This window comes from Nanorana parkeri, unplaced genomic scaffold (genome assembly GCF_000935625.1).
Source record: "Nanorana parkeri isolate BGI_ZX_2015 unplaced genomic scaffold, ASM93562v1 scaffold743, whole genome shotgun sequence".
Taxonomy (NCBI): Eukaryota; Metazoa; Chordata; class Amphibia; order Anura; family Dicroglossidae; genus Nanorana; species Nanorana parkeri.
In genome coordinates, this window is record NW_017307011.1 from 689,038 (window position 1) to 710,676 (window position 21,639).

At 41.2% G+C, this 21,639-nt stretch overlaps 1 protein-coding gene across 2 annotated transcripts in view; it reads right to left on the reverse strand.

The window, feature by feature from the left end:
• Positions 1–247: 247 nt before the first annotated feature.
• TNNC2 (troponin C2, fast skeletal type) overlaps positions 248–21,639 on the reverse strand; it is a 29,258-nt gene continuing 7,866 nt past the window's right edge. Inside the window, exons 1-6 of one of the 2 annotated variants that reach the window (XM_018564300.1) lie at positions 5,465–5,572; positions 4,975–5,029; positions 3,145–3,288; positions 1,936–2,050; positions 1,671–1,807; positions 248–571 (exon numbers count right to left, since the gene is read on the reverse strand). In XM_018564300.1, coding sequence (XP_018419802.1) covers positions 540–571; positions 1,671–1,807; positions 1,936–2,050; positions 3,145–3,288; positions 4,975–5,029; positions 5,465–5,473 — 492 coding nt within the window. In that variant the 5' untranslated portion in view covers positions 5,474–5,572 and the 3' untranslated portion in view covers positions 248–539. Of the gene's footprint in view, positions 572–1,670; positions 1,808–1,935; positions 2,051–3,144; positions 3,289–4,974; positions 5,030–5,464; positions 5,573–21,639 lie in introns of those variants that run through there. The other variant, XM_018564301.1, reaches the window with a different exon arrangement.

Genomic DNA, 21,639 nt, shown 5'->3' on the forward strand with positions numbered 1-21,639 from the left:
ATATATATATATATATATATATACATTAAAGGTGTGGGTAACAATAAATGTATAAACAAACAAATCATTTCCATTTTTGTTTAGAAACAATCATTGAAAATGTTATCGTATTTTTCTACATTTCCCCCCCAAAAATAAATGTGAGAATGTAATCCCTGTCATTGCCAGAGGAGGCAGTATTGTGTCATTCCACATTCCACAACATAATTTTAATCTGATGGGTTTTGAAATCAGCTCAGAGCTTGGAAAAGGTTCACTAAGACTTTTAATGATCTTTTCAGTTTTATAAATAACATCTGAAAGTTGAAGAAGTAAAGAACAGAGAGAGCATCTGGGTGTGAACATGGAAAAAAAGAGACGAAATCTCCGCAGCCAGAAAGGTGTAGGTAGTGCTTGAAGAGCAGAGCAGAGACAGAGAGGATTCTGGGAGGTGCAAGACAGAGCATGGGGGGGGGCGGTTACTCCATCCAGCAGAAAGTGTAAGACGCAATGTAATGTACAGGCTGGCGTCACAACGCTCCAGAGGAATGTCCTACAGCTTATTGTACACCTTCCATCATCTTGAGGAACTCTGTGGAGAAAGAAGCAAAAACGATTTAGAATGTGCAAGATCCATTGGGGAAACAGCAGACAATTACTCTATAACTCGTGTCTGGTAAAGTAAATGTTTTTGCTGTGATGGCACCTATCAATCTATTTTTATTTTTAGGCTCATTTGCCAATGTAACATGCACTACTACAGCCGTTAGATGTCTGTATTTACACCACTATAAACTGAAATCGCTAGCAGTTAGAGGATGTACAAAATCATCCAATGGAGCAGTTAATGTAATATTTTCAATGGGCCAGATATTCTTTCATTAATTGCCCTGAAAATCAGTCATGTGATCTCTCAACAACTATGGAGCTTGGAACTGGTCATGTCATTTTTTTACCCACTGCCACTAAACGTGAAATAAGCTTTTCAACCAACAGTAGACGACAATCCTGACAGATTTCTGAACATTGTAATAGGCGTAAGGGTGACCATACCCTTTTCAATCCAATTGTACAATCTCTGCACAATCTTTTTTTTTTATTATTTACCAAAACAATGTACTATGAGAACAATTCTAAACAATCTATTAGGTTTGTATCCATTGCGCAGGGCCTTATATATCACATAGTTGGTGTTAAAAGACCAAAAAGTGCCTCCAAATGAAAAAGACTGGCACATGTATGAACTGTCTTTTCTACTTCCTCTGGGCATGACTGGTCATTCATACACTATTCCTAGATGGGTGAAGTTGCGATAAAGTTGTTTTTGCACCAGTTTTAGCACAGCAGAAAAGAGGATCGAGCCCAATGGAAAGGGCCAGAGCTTGATGTCAACACCACTGTACAATATTAGTGAAATGATGTTCAGCGTCCAGTTGGTTCTTGAGAGTCTTCCTTCATAATGGCAGCCTGGGAAACTTTCATACATGAGGCTGGAGGTTCTTTCACCTAAACTCCTTTATGGAGTAGCAGTGTAACTATAAAAGGCAAAGAGGCACAAATATCCATGCCCCCGCATGTGAGTGCCAGATTTCATTTGTGGAGCAAGGCCAATGCATTATGATCTCACGAATCAGGAAGTTGGGCTTGTGTGTCTTGAAGGTTGACATCCAGTATAGGTACATGGAACTCACCATCAAAGTCAATCTTTCCATCATTGTTTTTGTCTCCATCCTTCATAAGCTCCTCAATCTCTTCTTCTGTAATGCTTTCTCCTGAAGAGCGCAGGATCTCTCCCAACTCTTCACTATCAATGAATCCATCAGCATTCCTGATAAAAAGAAACAGACATTCTTAGTTGGGGAGCAGGGAAGTTACGAGAGCCATGTAAGTGAACACAGGTATCTGCGTCCAATCTGGGTAAAGGTTCATGAATATGGAAATTAAGCCAGCGCTTACTTGTCAAAGATGCGGAAGCACTCAGCCAATTCCTCTTCACTTTTTCCTTGCGCATCCTCTTTCATCTGGCGCACCATCATGACCAAGAACTCTTCAAAGTCGATAGTACCGCTGCCTGCAAGATATCATAGATGTTACCTCTTGCCTTGGCCCAGTACACAGTACATCTTCACATATGTACTACATTCCTCAAAGAAACAGGTGAACATTCAGTTCTAAAACGCCATGGGTTTTGTCGGTGACATGTTTGTGATATAATGTACTGTACATAATAGACTATAAGGTAATTAAAGGTGTAAGGAATGCCGTCTTTTAAGGTGACCACGCAACATTTAAGGGCTTGGGTATAGACATGTCAAACGCAGGTCAGCAGATTCCCATTGCCTACAACATAAGTAACATAGATGACAATTAAGAGGCTGCATTTGACCTGCTTTGCACTGCGTTTCTTTAGAAGAAGGATGTCTCATTGAGATGCATTTTGTTTACAGCGAAACTGCCTTTTCTTGTCAAAAGCAGCAGTTTGCATTCTAACACATGCGTTTGAGCAAATCTATGTTCAGATGAAAAAGGCTGCTTTTGAAATGAATACTCGCCCACATGAGACCTTTTGCAATTCACAGACATTCAAAATAGGTTGAACATGGGGGAATTTGATGTGATTTACTCAGAACATCATTGTTATGATAATTTAATTTATTCAGATCATCACTGTATAACTTGGCAAGGCATGTGATGCTGTGGAGGAGGGCATGCAGACACCTCAACGTTGGCCTAATCTTGGTGGAAGCTATAACAATTTCCCATAGAAATTTAACCCGGTTGATTGACTTTTCCATGACTGTCCAGGTATGTCTGCTGGCATTACTGAACATAAAGATTGTAGATCTGGACAAAAACCCAAACGGGCAATGCCAATCTTCTGAAAGCGGCAACCTTTACATCTCATCTACCTTTGTGGGGGCAAAATAATATTCAAGATTAAGATGCTAAAGGCCCAAAGCAGTAGGAGAGAGGGTATGATATCCATGCCTGCTTGCCCATGTGGTCAATGTTGTCATCAATCTGATACAAAAAACTGGGTTGTATGTGTCAATGTTTGGTTTATTCAATTTTGCCATAAGTATGTATGGCAAAATCTGTCAAACTTCTGGCCATCGGGTAGTCAAGGTAATGTACAAGGCTATCAATACTTCATCCTAAACTCACCATCTTCATCTACTTCCTCAATGATTGCATCCAACTCTTCTTTGTCTGGGGTCTGTCCGAGCATCCTCATGACAGTACCCAACTCCTTGGTGCTGATGTCACCGCCACCATCAGTGTCAAACATGTCAAAGGCGGCCTTGAACTCTGTTAACAGGGAAAAAGAAAAGAATTAGTTTTTTTGCTGTTACAATGTAGCAGGTACCGTAATCCTATGTCGCTAACTCACTCATTCAATGATCACTTTACATAAACCAGTGTTTATGTAACACTGGTTCTGATTCTGAAACAAGTTTGCTTCCTGAGATTTTCAGCTATGCTTTTACTTAATAATAAATCTTACAATGCATTACATTTTTCCATGCTGTTTAAAATTCTGCTTCTGATTCGATCAATATTCCATTGATTCTAAAACCTCAGGTTGGCAGTTCAATTCTTTCCTTACAATCTACATGTTAATGCCGCTACTCATCTCTACAGAGTGTCATTTTCTCTCTTCTCCAGTGTTTTTTGCCCCCTAATATTTAAAGGAAACGTGTGTCAAGAGGGCTATTTGAGGCAGCCATTTCTGACCTTTTCTACAAGGACCTCTGGAAAGACTTTTTAAAAATGCCAATTGCTGGGCCCTCCCTGGCTTCAAAACTTTGAGTCACTGAATTGAAACAAGTAGGCAACCAGAGATGTCAGTATGCAGTTGTAGCACCTGATCTTGTATACTTGTTTAAAGTCAGTCAGTCAGACAGTATAGAAGCCGGAAGGCCAACATGGCAGCTATTCAACTTTACATTTTAGAAAGAAATGCTACCAATGGCAAACCTCTTATTTTTGTTTATGACAGGTTGCCTAGTTTTGGAGGTTTTGGCTGAAGCACAAATAAGATTTTAGGTCAGGGGTGCTCAGACATGGTCAGCTGTTCTATAAAAACTGCATGGCCTTCCTCGTGCTTTTCCCCTCTTCATTTATCATATATATATATATATGTATATTAGTGTAGGATAGTGAAATCAAACCTGCAATAATATTATATTGTATATATTAATGGCCATTACTGCTACTGGTTTCATTCTCAGTATATTAAAGGCAAATTACATTCCAAGTTCAATTAACTGATAAACCAAATAGTATCCGGTTTCCTTTAAGAGGAGATGGGGGGGAGGGGGTGGCATTTCTGAGGTCCTTAAAATATTGGGGATCACCCAGTTATTTTTTTATATAATACCAGAGGTCTGAAACCAAGACACTTGTGGACTTACGTCATAAACAGCCATGGTGACCCATACAACCAATCAAAAAACTTTCCATTAGTCTGTCACTGTAAACTACCAAAATTGTAATTCTTAGTAGTTTTTATGGAACGCTGCACACTACTACAAAAATCCTAAGTTCATTAAGACTTTTTATCAGTAGTATATTTCTCCTGGGACACTTTAGACTCTTTCTCTTACTCATGAAAATGATATAAGGATTAGGTTATGGCTAGACTTTCCTTAGCATTCTTGTCTATTGCATAGTGATTCAAGTCATTCGTGGAGAAGAGGCCTCATGAGACAACTAGGTTTACATTCTATTCAATTACACAATTAAATCAAATGCACATTATGGTAAGCACAATCTAACACACCAAGCCTAGATGAGAGGTATGCAACAAATAAGTAGCAGCAACATACAAAGATTAAGAAATCTTGGAAAATATTTCAGGTTTCACAGGTCCTCAAAATGTATCTTTTATAGAAGTTGTCAAATTGATTGTTTAATTGTAAGCCAAGCAATTGTTAAATACCACTGATCTAAGCTCCACTAAACACTACAAATCATAAGTACAGAGGGACTTACCAGCGATCATTTCCTCGCTGAGGAAGGACCTCGCGTCCATCTGCTGGTCTGTAGGCTGCAAACCAAAGATATGCCCATTATTGATCCATCATCCATTAACTCATCTTAAGAATAGACCTAACCCTTAACACACTACTCCACTTTTTAGTAAAGCCTTCAAAATCAGCCAGGAGCCTGGCCTGCAAGTGCCACTTTGTGGAAAGCGTACAGCCCTAGGTATTCCTTCAGCCAGCTAAACAAATGCATCAGGGGTTTCAAGTAATAAAGGGTATCCACAAGATCTGGGAGCACAAAAAACGTTGTCCTCTGCGGCGTTTGAAATGAGGAGTTCCAAAAAGCCCACCCATTACCCCAGACACGAACAAACTTTCATTAAAAAAAACCACAAAAAAGATAAAAAGGAAGGATTGTAGGGCACAAGAATATAGAAGAAGGGATGAATGGAGAATAAGCAGGTATTGGAACAGACACCACTATAACGCAGACTGACCTGCGACATGGTGATTGAGGACACAGGGCTTCGTCACAGCACTATGTCCACGGATGACTGAACCCCAAGAGGTTGCTGCAGGTGTCCAGAAGATAAGAGCTGGTATAATTAGCAGACACTTCAAGGCTCCTTATAGGGAGTGGAGCTCAGAGGGGGATTGGGTTACCTCCTCACATATGAACCCCCTAAGGCTGGCAGAGATGGAGATGAACCGACGCTGCCAAATTACTAAATATACTCTCTGCAGACAGAGCAAGTTTCCCTGAAATAGACAGAATCCTCAGTGTCCATTATACTCTACTTTAGCTTCTCTCAGTCTGTATAGTTTTTCAGTTGCCATTATGTTTCCCTTCTTTCCTCCTATGCTCCTATATTTGACCTAAATGTAGCACATTCAAGAGATATCTAGGTGTCTGGCACCATGAAACTGAAGGTAACATAGGCTATTAAGGAGACTGCAGAATATATTAATTTCAGTATGCAAAAATCTTGGTGGGTAAAGTGAAAAGTTATACAGATTAAGACATTATTATGAAACAGTGTCATACAAAGATCCTGAGATTCTGCGCTTTGTCCCAATTCCATCTGCTGAATCATTCAAATGGATCTCGAGCCGTAAGGTTTATTTCAGTTTAGGATATAGTAGCATTGTAGGGAAAGGATTAGAACCTTGGTTCCATTTAAACTTCTATCCAAGACTTACGGTAATTGGGGGGATTTCTCCTCTATTTGGGCCCATTCAGACCACGGTGTCCTGGTGCATCACATTAACGTACGTGTGATATTGTGCATCTTTGCTAACATGCATTGTGTTGATGCAGTCAATTCAAATGAATGGGTTGACAACGCACCACAACATCCAATAAAAATACTTATGTACAATTTTTGGCAGCCTAGCACACCACAAAGCACTAATGTGTGTTACCGTGCCTTGCGGTGTACTACAACACGTGAGTTAAAGCCGCATTATCTTAGTTCATTCAATATAAATGTCACCACCACGTGCTAATGCATCTAACATGAGTTACTACTATGCACCCCAACAAAGTGTGTTTCAGGCATTTCCTGTCCTAGTGACAATGTTGTCACCTGGACAGGAAGCTAGGAAAAGTCTACAGCAGGGACAAAGGCAGCAATAAAACATATTTTGTTGTTGTAGTGTATGGGAAGGTTACAACGCCTGTCAGCTGCTGCAGATTTTCTTTCATTTCCAGTCTGGTGATAATGTTGTCACCGCGACAGAAAGTGAGGGGAGAATTCATCAGATATTCTGAGACATCAGATAATAATAACCAGACAGAAGTTCTATCCCTTCCTCCTCTAACCCTATCCAAAACAAGGTTTTGGCTGGAGTTATACTAAGGGGTCTATATATCTATGTTTTACGCAACTTTCACCTAAATTTTCCACAAGATTCAGTTAGAAATGTGTGGGAACGTGGGGGAAACTTATGTGAGTCTTGAGTGAAAACTTTGACAATTAGACCTATGGTCATTATCTTGGGTGGAAACATTGATACATAGACCTTTCAGTGCATCTATGGTCATTATCTTGGGTGAAAACATTCATAAGTAGACCTTTCAGTGCATCTATGGTCATTATTTTGGGTGAAAACATTCATAAGTAGACATTTCAGTGCATCTTTGGCCATTATCTTGGGTGAAAACATTCATAAGTAGACATTTCATTGAATATATGGTCATTATCGTGTGTGAAAACATTCATAAGTAGACATTTCATTGAATCTATGGTCATTATCTTGTGTGAAAACATTCATAAGTAGACCTTTCAGTGCATCTATGGTCATTATCCTGTGTGAAGACATTCATATCTAGACCTCTTACTCCATCTATGGCCATTATCTTGGGTGAAAACATTGACAACTAGACCTCTAAGTGCATCTAGGTCCATTATCTTGGGCGAAAGCATATATAACTAGACCTCTAAGTGCATCTGTGGTCATTATCTTGGGTGAAAGCATTCACACTGTAACTAGACCTCTAAGTGTATCAGTGGTCATTATCTTGGGTGAAAGCATTCATAACTAGACCTCTAAGTGCATCTATGGTCATTTTGGGTACAAATGGCACAATCCTTGTCAGGTTTGGATAGCAATCTGTGACCCTGCAGGGGAGATTTACCGTCCTACGAGCATTGTCTTCAGGACAGAAAGTGATAGCCAATCCAAAATGTTATGGTTGTCATCAGAACAGAAGTTAAGGGGTGACCTTTCAATGGGGGATACCTATTCTGGTGACACATGTCTATGGAGGGATCTTCTTTCACTATGTAGAGATTGCTTCCTACTTCCTGTTGTGTTTCCAGGACAGAACGTGAAGGGAAATCTCCCCAATAGAACACATAGTGCAGTCACCTGGCAGGGGCTTCAACCATTCCATGCTCCCGTAGTTGATGTGGTGAAACTGCAAATCCCATTGTGAATCTCCCTCTAGGAGTCAGGTTTGTGGCTGTCAGAGTGTTGCAATACCTCATGGGACTTGTAATTCCTCAACAGCCAAAGGACTGAAGTTTGGCTACCCCTGCCCTACTCTACACAAAGCCAATACAAATGTGCCATTAGATTTGCTTGTGAGGTGTTTGTTCATTGGAAACATCTCATTACATGAAAAAGCTGTAATTTATACCAATTCCTCTGCATGTGATTGGCTGCTCAAGGTGCACAACATGAGCATTACAGAAGCACAGCTGAGGCTCTCACGTGTAAAAGCAATAAGTACTGATTTGCCCTAATTACCAAAAAGTGCTAAAAACCGCAACGGTTAGCAAAACACATAATGAATTCCTAATTTAGCAGTGCACATCTGAGCCATACTGATGTCATTTCCTAATCTGCAATCAGAGTAAATGGATTCATATGCTAAAATGAAGGATTATTTGCATGTTTATTAACATTTGCATATATGCAAATCGTTTTTTTTTTCTACTCATGTAAAATAGGATAACAAAACTTAAATTCCCATTTACAAAACAAGGCACCACTACCAGATATAGGAAGACAACCAATAGGCCCCATTCACACTTAAGAACAGTCTGTGTCCTGGGGTGATCATCTACAGGTATGTGCGATTAAGCGCGAACAGCCGCGAATGCCTTTAGGCGAGGTCAGCTGTCATTGTATATTTTACATTGCCTCTCGCTTGCATTAGTCTCACAAATAGTCTCTTCAAAAAGACATAACGTTTGCTAAAGCACTGTTGTAAGAAAATACTGTTTTCAACTGTTGTTCATCCTTTGTTGCTTCTCAGTGCTGCTGATTTCCTGCAGCCTCTTTCATTCACTTGCTGCCTATATACATGCACTCTAGCAATGGCTGCATTGCAATTCTCAGGGCTGGTTTCCTTGCTGGTGGAAATGGCAGAACATGCCTGCGCAGTCAGCTTCAGCACGACCACCTATAGTCTTCGCAGGAAGTGCAAAGTGACAGACGCAGGACAGCAGTTGGGAGACATATACAGGGCATTGGCAGGGCAGACATAACAGGATGTATCTGAACATGGATCTTTAGTTACTGAAAAAACTATATTAGAGGCATTTTTTCCATCACCACAATAAAACACAATTGGATACACATCTGTTTGCAGTAAAACCACTATAGGCCCCATTCACATCTGAATGTTTTGTAGCTCAAATACCTAAGCGCTCCAAAGCTCAACAGGTAGAAACTAGGGATGCACTGATACTGTTTCTTCGGTATCGAGTACGAGTACCAATATTTTTTTTTCGGTACTCGCCGATACCGAATACCGCTATCAGAAGTCCCATTAAGGAAGCCAGGCGGCGTGTAATGACTTGATTAGCCAGGAAGCCAGGCAGCATGTAAAGACTCGCCACCAGCTTCTCGTCACTAGGTGACAAGAAAACAAGGAGCCGGCTTTCTGGCCAATCAGGAAGCCGGGCAGCGTGTAATGACTCACTGCCCGGCTTCCTGATACCGGAAGTATCGGGCTAGGCATCGGAGCATTTGTGCGAGTACGAGTACTCGCCCAAATACTCAGCATCGGCACAGATACCGATACTAGTATCGCTATCGGTGCAACCGTAGTAGAAACCCATTGTTTTCAATGGCCCCTTTCACATCTGAGCGTTCTGTCGCATGTAGCCAAACACATGTCACTGGAAAAAGTACATGAGCGTCTTTTCAGGCAGAGTCCAGTATTTTGGCCCAAATAGATTTAAATGGGAGCACCTGAAAATGCTTGTAAACCATGCAACAAATGTATTTATTAAGCTTTTTTTCCCCCAGTAACCAGCTTTGCATTGGCTAAAACTATAATACAATGCTCAAGCCTGAAACGATTGCAAAATTACCCTTAAAACACTCAAAAACACACTAGGATGCTCAGCTCAAGTGTGACTGGTGCCTTAGGTACATTTGCTGTGTATTGGCCCTGACAGTTTGCCATGTGATAAACTCGCGCCAATATATTTTGCAGACAGCGTCCATTTTTTCCAGGCTAAATTGAGTTGTAAATCTTGAATACTGCTAATCAGTTGACTTAGCACAGATATTAAGATCAAAATTAAATGGTAGTGAAAAATTATAAATACAAAAACAGCAGTAGTTTTGGATAAAAAAGTTGAAGCCAGGCAGCACAGTAGCGTAGTGGTTAGCACTTCTACCTTGCAGCACTGGGGGTACCCAGTTCATATTCCAGTCAAGACATTATCTATAAGGAGTTTGCATGTTCTCCCTGTACTTGCCTAGGTTTCCTCCCACACTCCAAAGACATGCTGGTAGGTTAATTGGAACAAAATTGACTATTTATGCATAGATGCATGAGATGGGGACCTTAGATTGTAACCTCTTTAAAGGTAGGAACTGATGTGAATGTGCAACTATGTAAAGCGCTGTGTATTTTGTTGGCGCTATATAAATACCTGAAATAAATAATAAGATAAAGTTGTCTTTTGTTGACGTAAACAAGATCAGCTCTGGTTCTATGTATAATTTGTGATTTTATATCATATACTGTGTATATATATATAATATACTGTGTATATATTATATATAGATATATATAGATATATACCGGTATCTATAGATATATCTATAGATATATAGATATATCTATAGATATATATATCTATATATATTGTTTTGTAAATAAAGCAAGAGGTTAGTGGTATTTCGCTTACATGTCATTCACATGTTAATACACTTTGCTTTAGGCCGCCCCTTCACTTTGAATGGGCACTATTAACAAGTCTGAGCACATAAAACCTGCACTATGTTTGTGCAGCACACCGCAGCAGTATATTTACATATGTACATCTATGTGTTTTGTTGTGTGCGGAGATGGGCTTGTTGTGCGTTTAGGTGCCATTAACATGTATGTAAAATGTAGTTTTGGATAGAATATGGAATGATTAGACCCATTACTATTTTTTGTTTCTGTGTCCTGTCAGGAATATTTCACTTCCTGTCCCAGGGACACAGTAGGGAGAAGCAACAGGAAATCCCTTTTAGGCTGCAAATACACTATGGCAGCGGTGGGTGACTGCGGCCCTTCAGCTGTTCTTTAACTATAAATCCCAACAGGCCTCTGGGAGTCATGCCTGTAACTGTCAATCTTGCAATGCCTCATGGGAATTGTAGTTCCACAACAGCTGGAGGGTCGAGTTGGCCACCCCTGCACTATAAAATGTAATTGTATAATCTCCTTTAGCTTTACACTGGACACCCAAAGCTGACATTTTGAGCTGTGGATGGCTCTGTTGACACCACCATACAGACGTACAATTTTCTTCAAAGGAGCCAGATGGAAAATTGTCGATGGAACAGTGACGGCATCCAATCAGATTCAGGCGCTGTTCTGGGATTCAGCAGCGGCTGTTGAATACAATAGCCGTCAGTGGGGATTCCTCTATCTGCTTTGTTTAGCGCGGATGTCGGAATCTGAAATGTTATCCTGTTAAGCCAGCGGGGCAGAAAGAGAGGAATCTGCCGTTGTGTGACCAGCCGTAACCACAACTACGTAATACAAACCTACACAACTCATTCAAATAGTATCCTCGTACTACATAGTTGATGGTAGAGCTAAAGGAAATTGTACAATCAGATTGTATCGTGTATGATCAGCCTTCCGGTCACCATACACGTTACAATCAGACTGTACAATCAGTTTAAGATTTACCAAGACTATGTAATATGAGAACCTACCTAATTTATTCAATCAATTTGTATCCGATCATGCAGGCCCTTATACTACTTGGTTGATCTAAAGAAGATTGTATAATCTGATTGTATCGTGTATGATAAGCCTAAGGTCACCACACACGTTGCAATCTGACCATACAATCTCTGTGCAATCAATTTTAAACATACCAAATCTATGTAATAGAAGCACCTAACTAAGGCTGGGCACACACCTTACAACCATCACAAGACTTTTGTCTTGCGATGGTTGTAAGGTACTTTAAAAAAACGTACGATCTGCCTATCTTGCATAGGCAGATCGTTCTTGCAATGATCGCAAGCCACGCCCCCTGAGGGGCGGGCTTCCGATGACCGCAATGCTGAACGGGCAGTGTTACGAACATGCCACACACCCGCCGAACATCGTATGATGCTCGGCGGGTTTCCAAACATGTTCGTGAGTTTAAAGTCGTGCGACCTTACAGTAGTAGATGTCACACGGCTTCCACACACCTTACGATAATCATACGATCTTCCCGCGATTATCGTACGATTATCGTAAGGTGTGTGGGGACCTTAATCTATCCAATCAATCTGCATCCGAACAGACAGGTCCTTCCACTACATACTTATTGGTAGATCTAAAGGAGATTGTACAATCCGATTGTAAGTTGTGTAGTGAGCTTTAGGGGCACCATATACTTTACAGTCTGGCCATGCAATCTGTGTACAATCAACACTAGATATACCAAAACTATGTAATATAAGGACCTACTTAGTCTATTCAATCAATGTGTATCCAACCAGGCAGGCCCTTGTACTACATACTTGTTGGTAGATCTGAAGGATATTGGTCAATCAGATTGTATAAAGGCGCCTGCCGATGTCAGAATACATGTACCATGGCTGCAACTGATTGGCTGCAGTCACTGTCCGGCCGAAAAGTTTCGGCCCAGCTTCTTTGACAAAAGTCGATTTCAGCTAGCTGGGCCTCTGTAAGAATTCCGATCAATTCCTGTGAATTGGGCGAAATTCTAACAGTGTGTGGCCAGCCTCACTCTCTAATGCCCAAACTGCGGGGATGTAAATAATGCCAACACTGAGCTCCTTGGACATTCTGGAACTTGTAGCTCCACCACAGTCAGAGAACCAAACGTTGTCTACCTCTAGTCCGGGGGTAGGCAACCTCAGCCATCCAGCTGTGGTGAAACTACAAATTCCATCATGCTTCTGCCTCTGCGAGTCACGCCCTCTGGCTGTCAGAGTCTTGCAATGCCACATGGGACTTGTAGTACCACCACAGCTGGAGGGCCGAGATTGCCCGCCCCAGCTCTACTCACTAGACCCTTTTGGGGGTTGCTACCTTTTCTTCCAGTGAAACCCGAACACTCTAGTGACACACAGAATTTTTTTGGGGAGAACGAGTCGTGGCCAATGGCGTCACAAGGGGGGTGCCACCATGGTAGGTGTGACACCAAAATGACTGACAGTCATTTTGGTGTCACCCCCTATGAAAAGTCGGGCACTCGGTCATCAACCGAGAACGCGACAATGTCAGGTGAGAGGAGGGGACCCGGCAGCATACCTCATCCCACCGGGTGAACGTCCCCTCCTCTCTCTGCCGGCGTCCATCATCAAGATGGCCGCCAGCAGGCGTCAATAAGATGGACACAGCATTCAAAACCCGGACTGTCCGAGTCCGGGTAAATCCTGGACAGGTAGCAACCCTAGACCCTGTGAATTCTAACAGTGTCTGGCCAACCTAACTTTCTAATGTCCAAACATGATTACTGCGGGGATGTACATAATGCCAACACTGAGCTCCTTGGAAATGCTGGAACTTGTAGCTCCACCACAGTCAGAGAAACCAGACGTTGTCTACCTCTCGTCCAGGCCCTAAGTCTAGGCCCTCCAGCTGTGGTGAAACGAAAAGTTCCAGCCTGTGGCTCTCAGGGTCTTGCAATGCCTCATGCGACGTGTAATTCCACAACAGCTGGAGGGCTGTGGTTGCCTACCCCAGCTCCAGTCACTAGACCAGTGGTGAGGAGACTCCGGCCCTCCAACTGTGGTGAAACTACAAATTCCATCATGCATCTGTCTCTGGGAGTCATGCATGTGATAATCTTGCAATGTCTAATGGGACGTGTAGTTCCACAACAGCTGGAGGGTCGGAGTGCCCACACCTGCACTAGACTGAAATATATATATATGTGTGTGTGTCAGGGATCTCAAGTCTCCCTGATGTTCAGGGAGTCTCCCTCTTTTGGACGGCAGCTCCCTGATGTCCGCGAGAGAGGCATTTTCTCACTGAAAGGTTTACTCTGAGTAAACCTTTCCGGTGAGATATCAGTGGGTAAAATTTCAGAGTGAGGCTTGCCTCCTGGAGGAAGGTCATGTGATCTCTAGAGTAGCCTCAGAACATCTAATAAATTGTGACCTTTACACTGACAGATACTTGAACATCAATTCTCAATATCGCTTGTAGCTTGTCGCTCCTACATGACCCTTTTTTCGAGCGATTTCGAGTGATTTTGCTCCAGCCCAATAGGAAAAAGTCGCACGATGTCGCTCATATAAAAACGCGTGGTTTTCATGTCGCTCAGTGTGAATGGGGCCTTATATGGATTTTATTTTACTCTGTGTGTCTGTGTATGTATGTATATGTGTATATATATATTATCATTATTATTTCCTTTATTTTCTGACGACGGACGCTGTAAAAAAAAAACCCAAAAAACAGAAAGGGCACCTCCCTGAAATGAGAAGGGAACCTCCCTGAAATAAGGTTTTGCAGGTTGGGATGTCTGGTGTGTGTGTATATCTATGCCATATAAGGATTTTCTATAATGTATAACATTTTAATTCTATATTTGACAATGTGAACCACAAGTCCCAGCCCTCCCATCCAGCCCTATGCTGACATTATTAGGATCACATCCTGATAGGCTTATAATAAATGTGACTTTGATTGGTGCAGACGATGTTCCTGATATGCCAGCTTGTAAACAAATCAATGTACACACAGCATCCCCAGCCAGGAATGGGATGACCGCGCAACTTTCCTTTGGCTGCTGTAACATGCTGGGTGAAAAATGATGAGACGTCAGTCATGAGCTGTTGTTGTTTCCTGATTCAAAACACCCACAAATACCCCCTTTGATGTCAGGAGATGGTGGGTCACAATCCATGTTTTTATCCTATTCCTTCCGATATCTAACTAGGAGAAGCTCAGTTTGTTGTGTGACAGATACTGGCAATCTAAATATGCAACATCAGGGCAATGCTGGATGCGGCCTCTAGGATTGGGGGGGGGGGGGGGGGGGGCAGTGCAATACATGTATGTGTTTATTAGGAGGTGTGTTATTTCTTCTTCACACCACAATACATAGAAAACACGCGTGTGCTGATGAGTGTTAACGGGTCTTAAGCCGATTTATAACACATTATGGGGAATTTATCAAAACTGGAGCAGACAAAATCTGAAGCTTAACTGAGCAAACTGAAGAGAGAAGCTGTTTGGTTACCATGCACAGCTGCTCCCTATTCTGTCTGCTCCAGTTTTGATAAATTCCCCTCACTGTGCTGCGCTTTACTGTGCGTTGAACTGTGTCTTTATTTTTTTATTTTTTTTCATAGACCACATCAAGGGTCGAAATAAGAGGAATGCTTTTCTACTCACCATTAAATCATTTTCTCTGCTGTTCATTGAAGGACACAGCGGAGATCTAGAATGTCTGATCATTGGGTTATAGCGCCACCTAATGGTCAAAGATTGTAGATCTTCCCTGTGTCCTTCAACGAATGGAAGAGAAAAGAGATAATTCGATAGATAGACAGATAATGTAATAGATAGTTAGATTGAAGAAAGAGAGAGAGAGAGAGAGAGAGAGAAAGGTAACAGAAAAGAGATAGTTCGATAGATTGACAGATAGATAATGTAATAGAAAGAAGAGAGATAAACAGGAAGATAGATACATACATACTAGATAGATAGATAGATAGATAGATAGATAGATAGATAGATAGATACATACATACATACTAGATAGATAGATAGATAGATACATGCATACATACATACATACTAGATAGATAGATAGATAGATAGATAGATAGATAAATAGATAGATACATGCATACATACATACTAGATAGATAGATAGATAGATAGATAGATAGATAGATAGATAGATAGATACATGCATACATACATACTAGATAGATAGATAGATAGATAGATAGATAGATAGATAGATAGATAGATAGATAGAAATCCTATTTTCTGTTACCTATTTTTCTTTCTTTTTTTTTCTCTTTCTTTTTTTCTTTCTTCTATCTTCATCTATCAATTCTGCAAAATCCTTTTCTCTTCTGTTCAATGAAGGACACAGCGGAGACCTAAACTATCTGATCATTAGGTGGCGCTATAACCCAATGGTCAGAGATTCTAGATCTCCGCTGTGTCCTTCAATGAACAGAAGAGAAACTATTTTTTTGCCTTGATGAAGATGGCCCATTGATCTGGCCCATGGGTCTGTTGAACACAATAAAACATTTGCTGTTTACTCACTGTGAGTGCCTCGACCTCTTCTCGTTTCTCCACTGATCACTGGCTCGTGGCTGCAGTTCACGTGGGCTGAGCTTCGTTAATCTGAGCAGTGACTACATTTGAAAGTGTGTAACTTTTATTTTGTAATATGGTAGGCGTTGCGTTGACGTGTTTTTGTGCAATGCTGGACGTCGTGATTGACCCTGGATTACGTCGGTGGATCCATTTTTTTTTCTTTTTTTAATAAAAGATTTGCCAAAAACTTGTCTTTTGGAGGTTTTTGAATTAAAGTATTTTTTCAAAAGTCTGGCCTCTTTCTTTAAAACTTTAATCTGGGTGCCCTGATGTGAATAAGCCCCCTGCCCACACCCCCACAACCAACACAGCAGGGCTTGTGGGGACAAGGCCCTTGTTCCCATCGGCACGGGGACAAGGTGCTTTTCCAGGGGCGACCCTGGAAAAGCAGCCTCTCAGTGCCGAGGGCATGTTGCCTAGTATCGCAGGGAGGGGGGCGGGCTCGCTCGTCCCCCCTCTTTCCTGCCCTGCCAGGCCTGTGCTTGGATCAAGGGTCTGGTTGGGAATTTTAGGGGGGACCCAACGTCTTTTTTCCACTATTTTTGGGGGTGGGGTTCCTTCTTAAAATTCCTACCAGACCTTAAGGGCCTGATAAGACTTTGAGGGGGAACCCCATGCACTTGTTTTTAGATTGTAACTTGGGGTCCCTCCTAACATTCCTACCAGACCTAAAGGGTCTGGTATTGTTTGGGAGGGGGAACCAAATGCTTTTTTTTTTTAAATGTCATGCTGGACATCACTGTTCTTTAGACATGTCAGTTTTGCTGTAGTAGGTTCCATACATCGTACAGATCCGCCACTTTACAGGCAATTTAAGGGGACCCCCCAGGCACGATCTTAAAAATTTGTTTTCATGTTTATTGTTACACTTTAAGTGATGTTAAAATCACTGCTCCTTTAAAAACAGAACTTTTTCATTGATACATGTCCCCCAGGACAGTACCCGAATCCCCATACACTTTTTGTGGCCAATAACTTGCATATAAGGCTTCAAAAAGGGGACAATTGATTTTCAAAGTTCTACCCCATAGACTTACATTGAGTTTGAATTCAAACTTCTTCCATGTTCTAAAGTCCGAATTCAAACCGAACTCGGGGGTGTTCGGCCCATCACTACTTATTACATAGTTTTGGTAGTTTATTGTACAGAGATTGTATGGTCAGAGTGTAACGTGTATGGTGAACCTAAGAGGCTAGGAGCGAGCAGTTTATTGACTATGTGTGTATGTAATCATTTAGCTTCCTGGACACCTGGAAGAAAAGCTGCGCACACACACACCAGATGTTAGTTGGAAGACTGGGTCACTGTACATGGTTCATAAAGTACACATGCGTGATTGATGTAGCTGAGAATGCATGTGTCTGTACACTAATCAGCCATAACAATATGGGAACAAGGCAAGCCGGCAGAGGCATTGGGTTGCTTTGGGCAATCCTCTGCTGGGAAACCTTGACCTGCCATTCATGTGGATGTTACTTTGACACGTACCACCTACCTAAACATTGTTGCTGATCAAGTACACCCCTTCATGGAAACGGTATTCCCTGATGGCAGTGGCTTCTTTCAGCAGGTTAATGCACCCTGCCGCACTGTGGTTTGAGCAACACAATAATGAATTTGAGGTGTTGACTTGGCCTCCAAATTTTCCAGATCTCCAATCGAGCGTCTGTGGGATGTGCTGGAAAAACAAGTCCGATCCATGAAGGCCTCACCGCGCAACTTACAGGACTTAAAGGATCTTCTAGTGATGGCTTGTTGCCAGATACCACAGCATACCTTCAGAGGTCTAGTGCAGTGCTCCCCAACCTTTTTATCGCCGTATCTAGTGGAGTCCATATCACAATGGGTCAGGACTGTTTTGGTGGCAAAAGGGGCACCTACTCAATATTAGGTGGGTGGCCATAATGTTATTGCTGATCAGTGTATTGACTTATCTCCTCTTGAGTGAGAACTCATCTGACATGTAATGTACAGTAGATATGAAGGTCATGTAGAAAATCACTGAAGGTTTGCTGATTTGGAAACATATTCCTGTTGTACACATTTTATTATTAACATCCAAAGGTAGGCCCTTTGGATGCTTATAAGAAGATTGTTGGTCAATCTCTCCAATTTCCTCCATATGTACCAACGGCCAACCTTTAGAGCATTTAGACAATCTCAGCCAATAGATCTCAGGAAAAAAAATCAATTTACAGCGTTGTCTAGCCAATTACTATTTTTGTTCCATGATATAATGTAAGCTTGTATTGGAGCTCTTTCGGCGTGCTTCCTCTACTCGCCCCATGAACACGCAACCTTAGATAATCTGAGAAAAAGAACTGTTAGAATACACCTTACTGTGTTTAGAGCAATAACTCCTGCAGTATACAATTTCGGTCACTAGATGGCAGTTTTTATAAGTTCTGTTATACAGTATCTATGGTATACTCTGTTGTATTGAATAAGGTAGAGAATAAAGCTGTGACTTCCTTCCTGTTTCCAAGCCATGTGCAGCATGCATATCAGACTGTGTGCTTGTGTTTCTTTGTGAGGCTGTGCAAGAAGTTCCAACAAGAACATTCTGTAAAAAATCTTCAGGTGGTTGGAATGTTTGTACGCCAAAATAATATATGTGGCCATCTAGACATTATATCATGCAAATGATTTGTATCTGCAAACTTGTTTATTTTCCCATTTCTATTTTCTGTATGTCAATCGCTTAACATCCAGTAGTATCAGCCTTGGGAAATGTAGCTTTTCAGCTGAAACTAAAATGCCTCACAGATTCTGCCAATATTCATCACTTCAAAATATTGTCCGTCATTTCTTTTACTAGCTTGTGACCTATAATTCTATATTATTATTGTTATTATTATTATCATCATCATCATATAATAATAACAACAAGAATACTACTACTACTAATTATTATTATTGTTGCTGTTGTTGTTGTAGCAATAATAATATTAATAATAACAACAACAATAATAATAATAATATTTCTTACTGTTATTACAACAATAATAATAATAAATATTATTATTATGATCATCTAGGCTGCAGTACACCTTACATCCACATGGTGGCGATGTATGCACACTACATTGTGTAGTGACATGTACATACCATATATGTCCACTAGGGGCATAGTTACTTGTCTGCTCTTTCAGAAAACTTTAGATTAGACCATCTATTCCAGTTTGGCCCTGAGCCTAGGAACAGAGCAAATTGTGTTTATTTAAAAAAAAAAAACATGTTATGTTGCAACGTAGAGCATTTCCTACGAGCCCCTTTGCTAAGATAAATAGCGCTTCCTAATTTAGAGTAAAGTTAACATTGTATTCGCAGCACCTGCTGACCCCAGCTCTTTTATCACAGTGTAAAGCTGGCTATGCACATTACAATCTCCTTTATAATCTATGTTTCTAACATTTTCATTGTAAGATATTTATTTTTTCTTCCATTCGACCTGACAGTAATAAATATACAAGATTGCAAAGTGTGTGGCCAATCTACGTGTCAGCAGCCAGCAAATGGTTCTACTAGAATGTAAATTACAGCAATCTATCTATCTATCTATCTATCTATCTATCTATCTATCCATCCATCTAATACCATAATCTGTTATTGTTTTACTTTCAGCTTCTGTTCTTTGGCAATCAGCTACAAATGTTTCTTGATCTGGTTAATATTGATCCCTGCTGTGATAGGCAAAGTTGGCATCTCCACCTCCATTTTTTCCACTGACATAAACACAAACGTTCGGGTGAATGTTTGTGGTTGCATATTTCAAGTTTCCTAAAGCGGTTTGATTGTGGCTGCACGGCTGACCAACCACTTATGTCTGCAGGCCTGTCACCTTAGCATTCTGTGGATATGACTCCCCATGCCTCCTAAGATGTAGTGTTTATTGCCTAAGCAGCCCAAGCAGTGTCACGTAGGGGTTGGGGGTGTCTACAGACTTATGCAAATATCAACTTTCGGAAAGTCAGTCTTTGCATATAGTCTTGTGGAGCTGCTGTTAGGTATTTGGGGACATGGGTGGTCTAGGTGAGGGTTATTTTGCTTTGCATGCCATGGTGAAAGATGGCTTTAAAGCTGAACTCCAGGAGTTGGTTACATATCCATGTGTCACATCTGGAGGGCCACCGGGGATGCTGAAATTCACTGTAGTGGTCTGTGTTATATCCAGTCAGCACTGTCCTATTCCAGGTGCTGCTGGAGTGACTAGCCGTCTGTACACTGAACATGGAGAGTCACTCGCTCCAGTACCTCCACCATTCAGTAAATGTTTGTATTTTTTTCAATGAATACTAGCCATTCTCTGATTGGATGAAGTGGTGATTGTGACATCATCTGTCCCTCTTTGTCCAATCAGTGAACGCCTAGTTAAATGCTACCAATATAATTAGTGGGTGTCCTGGCCCCATCATATTGCAACAGTGTTTTTTCAACATACGGAAAATACTCTATTTGTTTTATGATTGTCTGCATCTCATTCATTTAAAGTAGTATTAATAATGAATCCAGATCAAACAAATAAACATTTCCCAGCAAAATATTTCTTTATATTTTTGCCCAAGCACTTAGAGTCATCATGTTCCCAAACCGCTAAAGCGCTCTCAGCTCGGCTCCCTGAACTTCTTAGCCAGTACAAGATCACAAGGGACAGAGCAGTCTCCAGCAGCTGTCCATCCACTAGCATGGAGAAGGGAGCAGAGAGTAGGGGAGAAGTGAGCAGGGAAGTAGCTTGCCTTGCCATGTCTGTGTGTTTGTGGAGACACACACAGCTTATTAGCACACACAAGGGTGGACCCCATAGGACCCTGTAAGGGAAAGGAGCCCCCTAAAACAGGATATTAGGACCAGTGTTCAGGAGACCAGCTGCTTCTGCATCAAGATGCAGCATCCACTGTAAGTGATTTTACCAGCACTTGAAATATCCTAAAATCTTTTGGCTTTAATATCACTTGAACTGAGCCTGCCTAGGATCACATGAGGGTTATCCTGTTAATGACTAACATAGTAAAGCAATGCTTAAGAACATGCCATAGACTTGGCTTCTTTATTTATCATAGAACAGGTTTGGTCCATTGCCTCCGTTAGCGCTCAGTGATCACTCGAAGAATAGTTAGTATTGGATATTTATCTTTTACATTGGATACATTGTCTGCCCTTGTATAGACATCGTAAATGTTATTAGAAGGGAACTCAAGATAAGTTGTGGTGGAGACCTCTCAGCATGAATCTGCCATCCCATAAACCCTCTAGACTGTGAGCTGCAGGCTCTAATGACAGTGCATAGGTTAATAGACTTAAGATGAGCCTCGGTCTGCTTCTTCATAGTTATAAATAGGAGACGCAGCAGACACCTGTTCTTCTCCAGCCTTGTGTAAAAAGCAGCTGTCCTT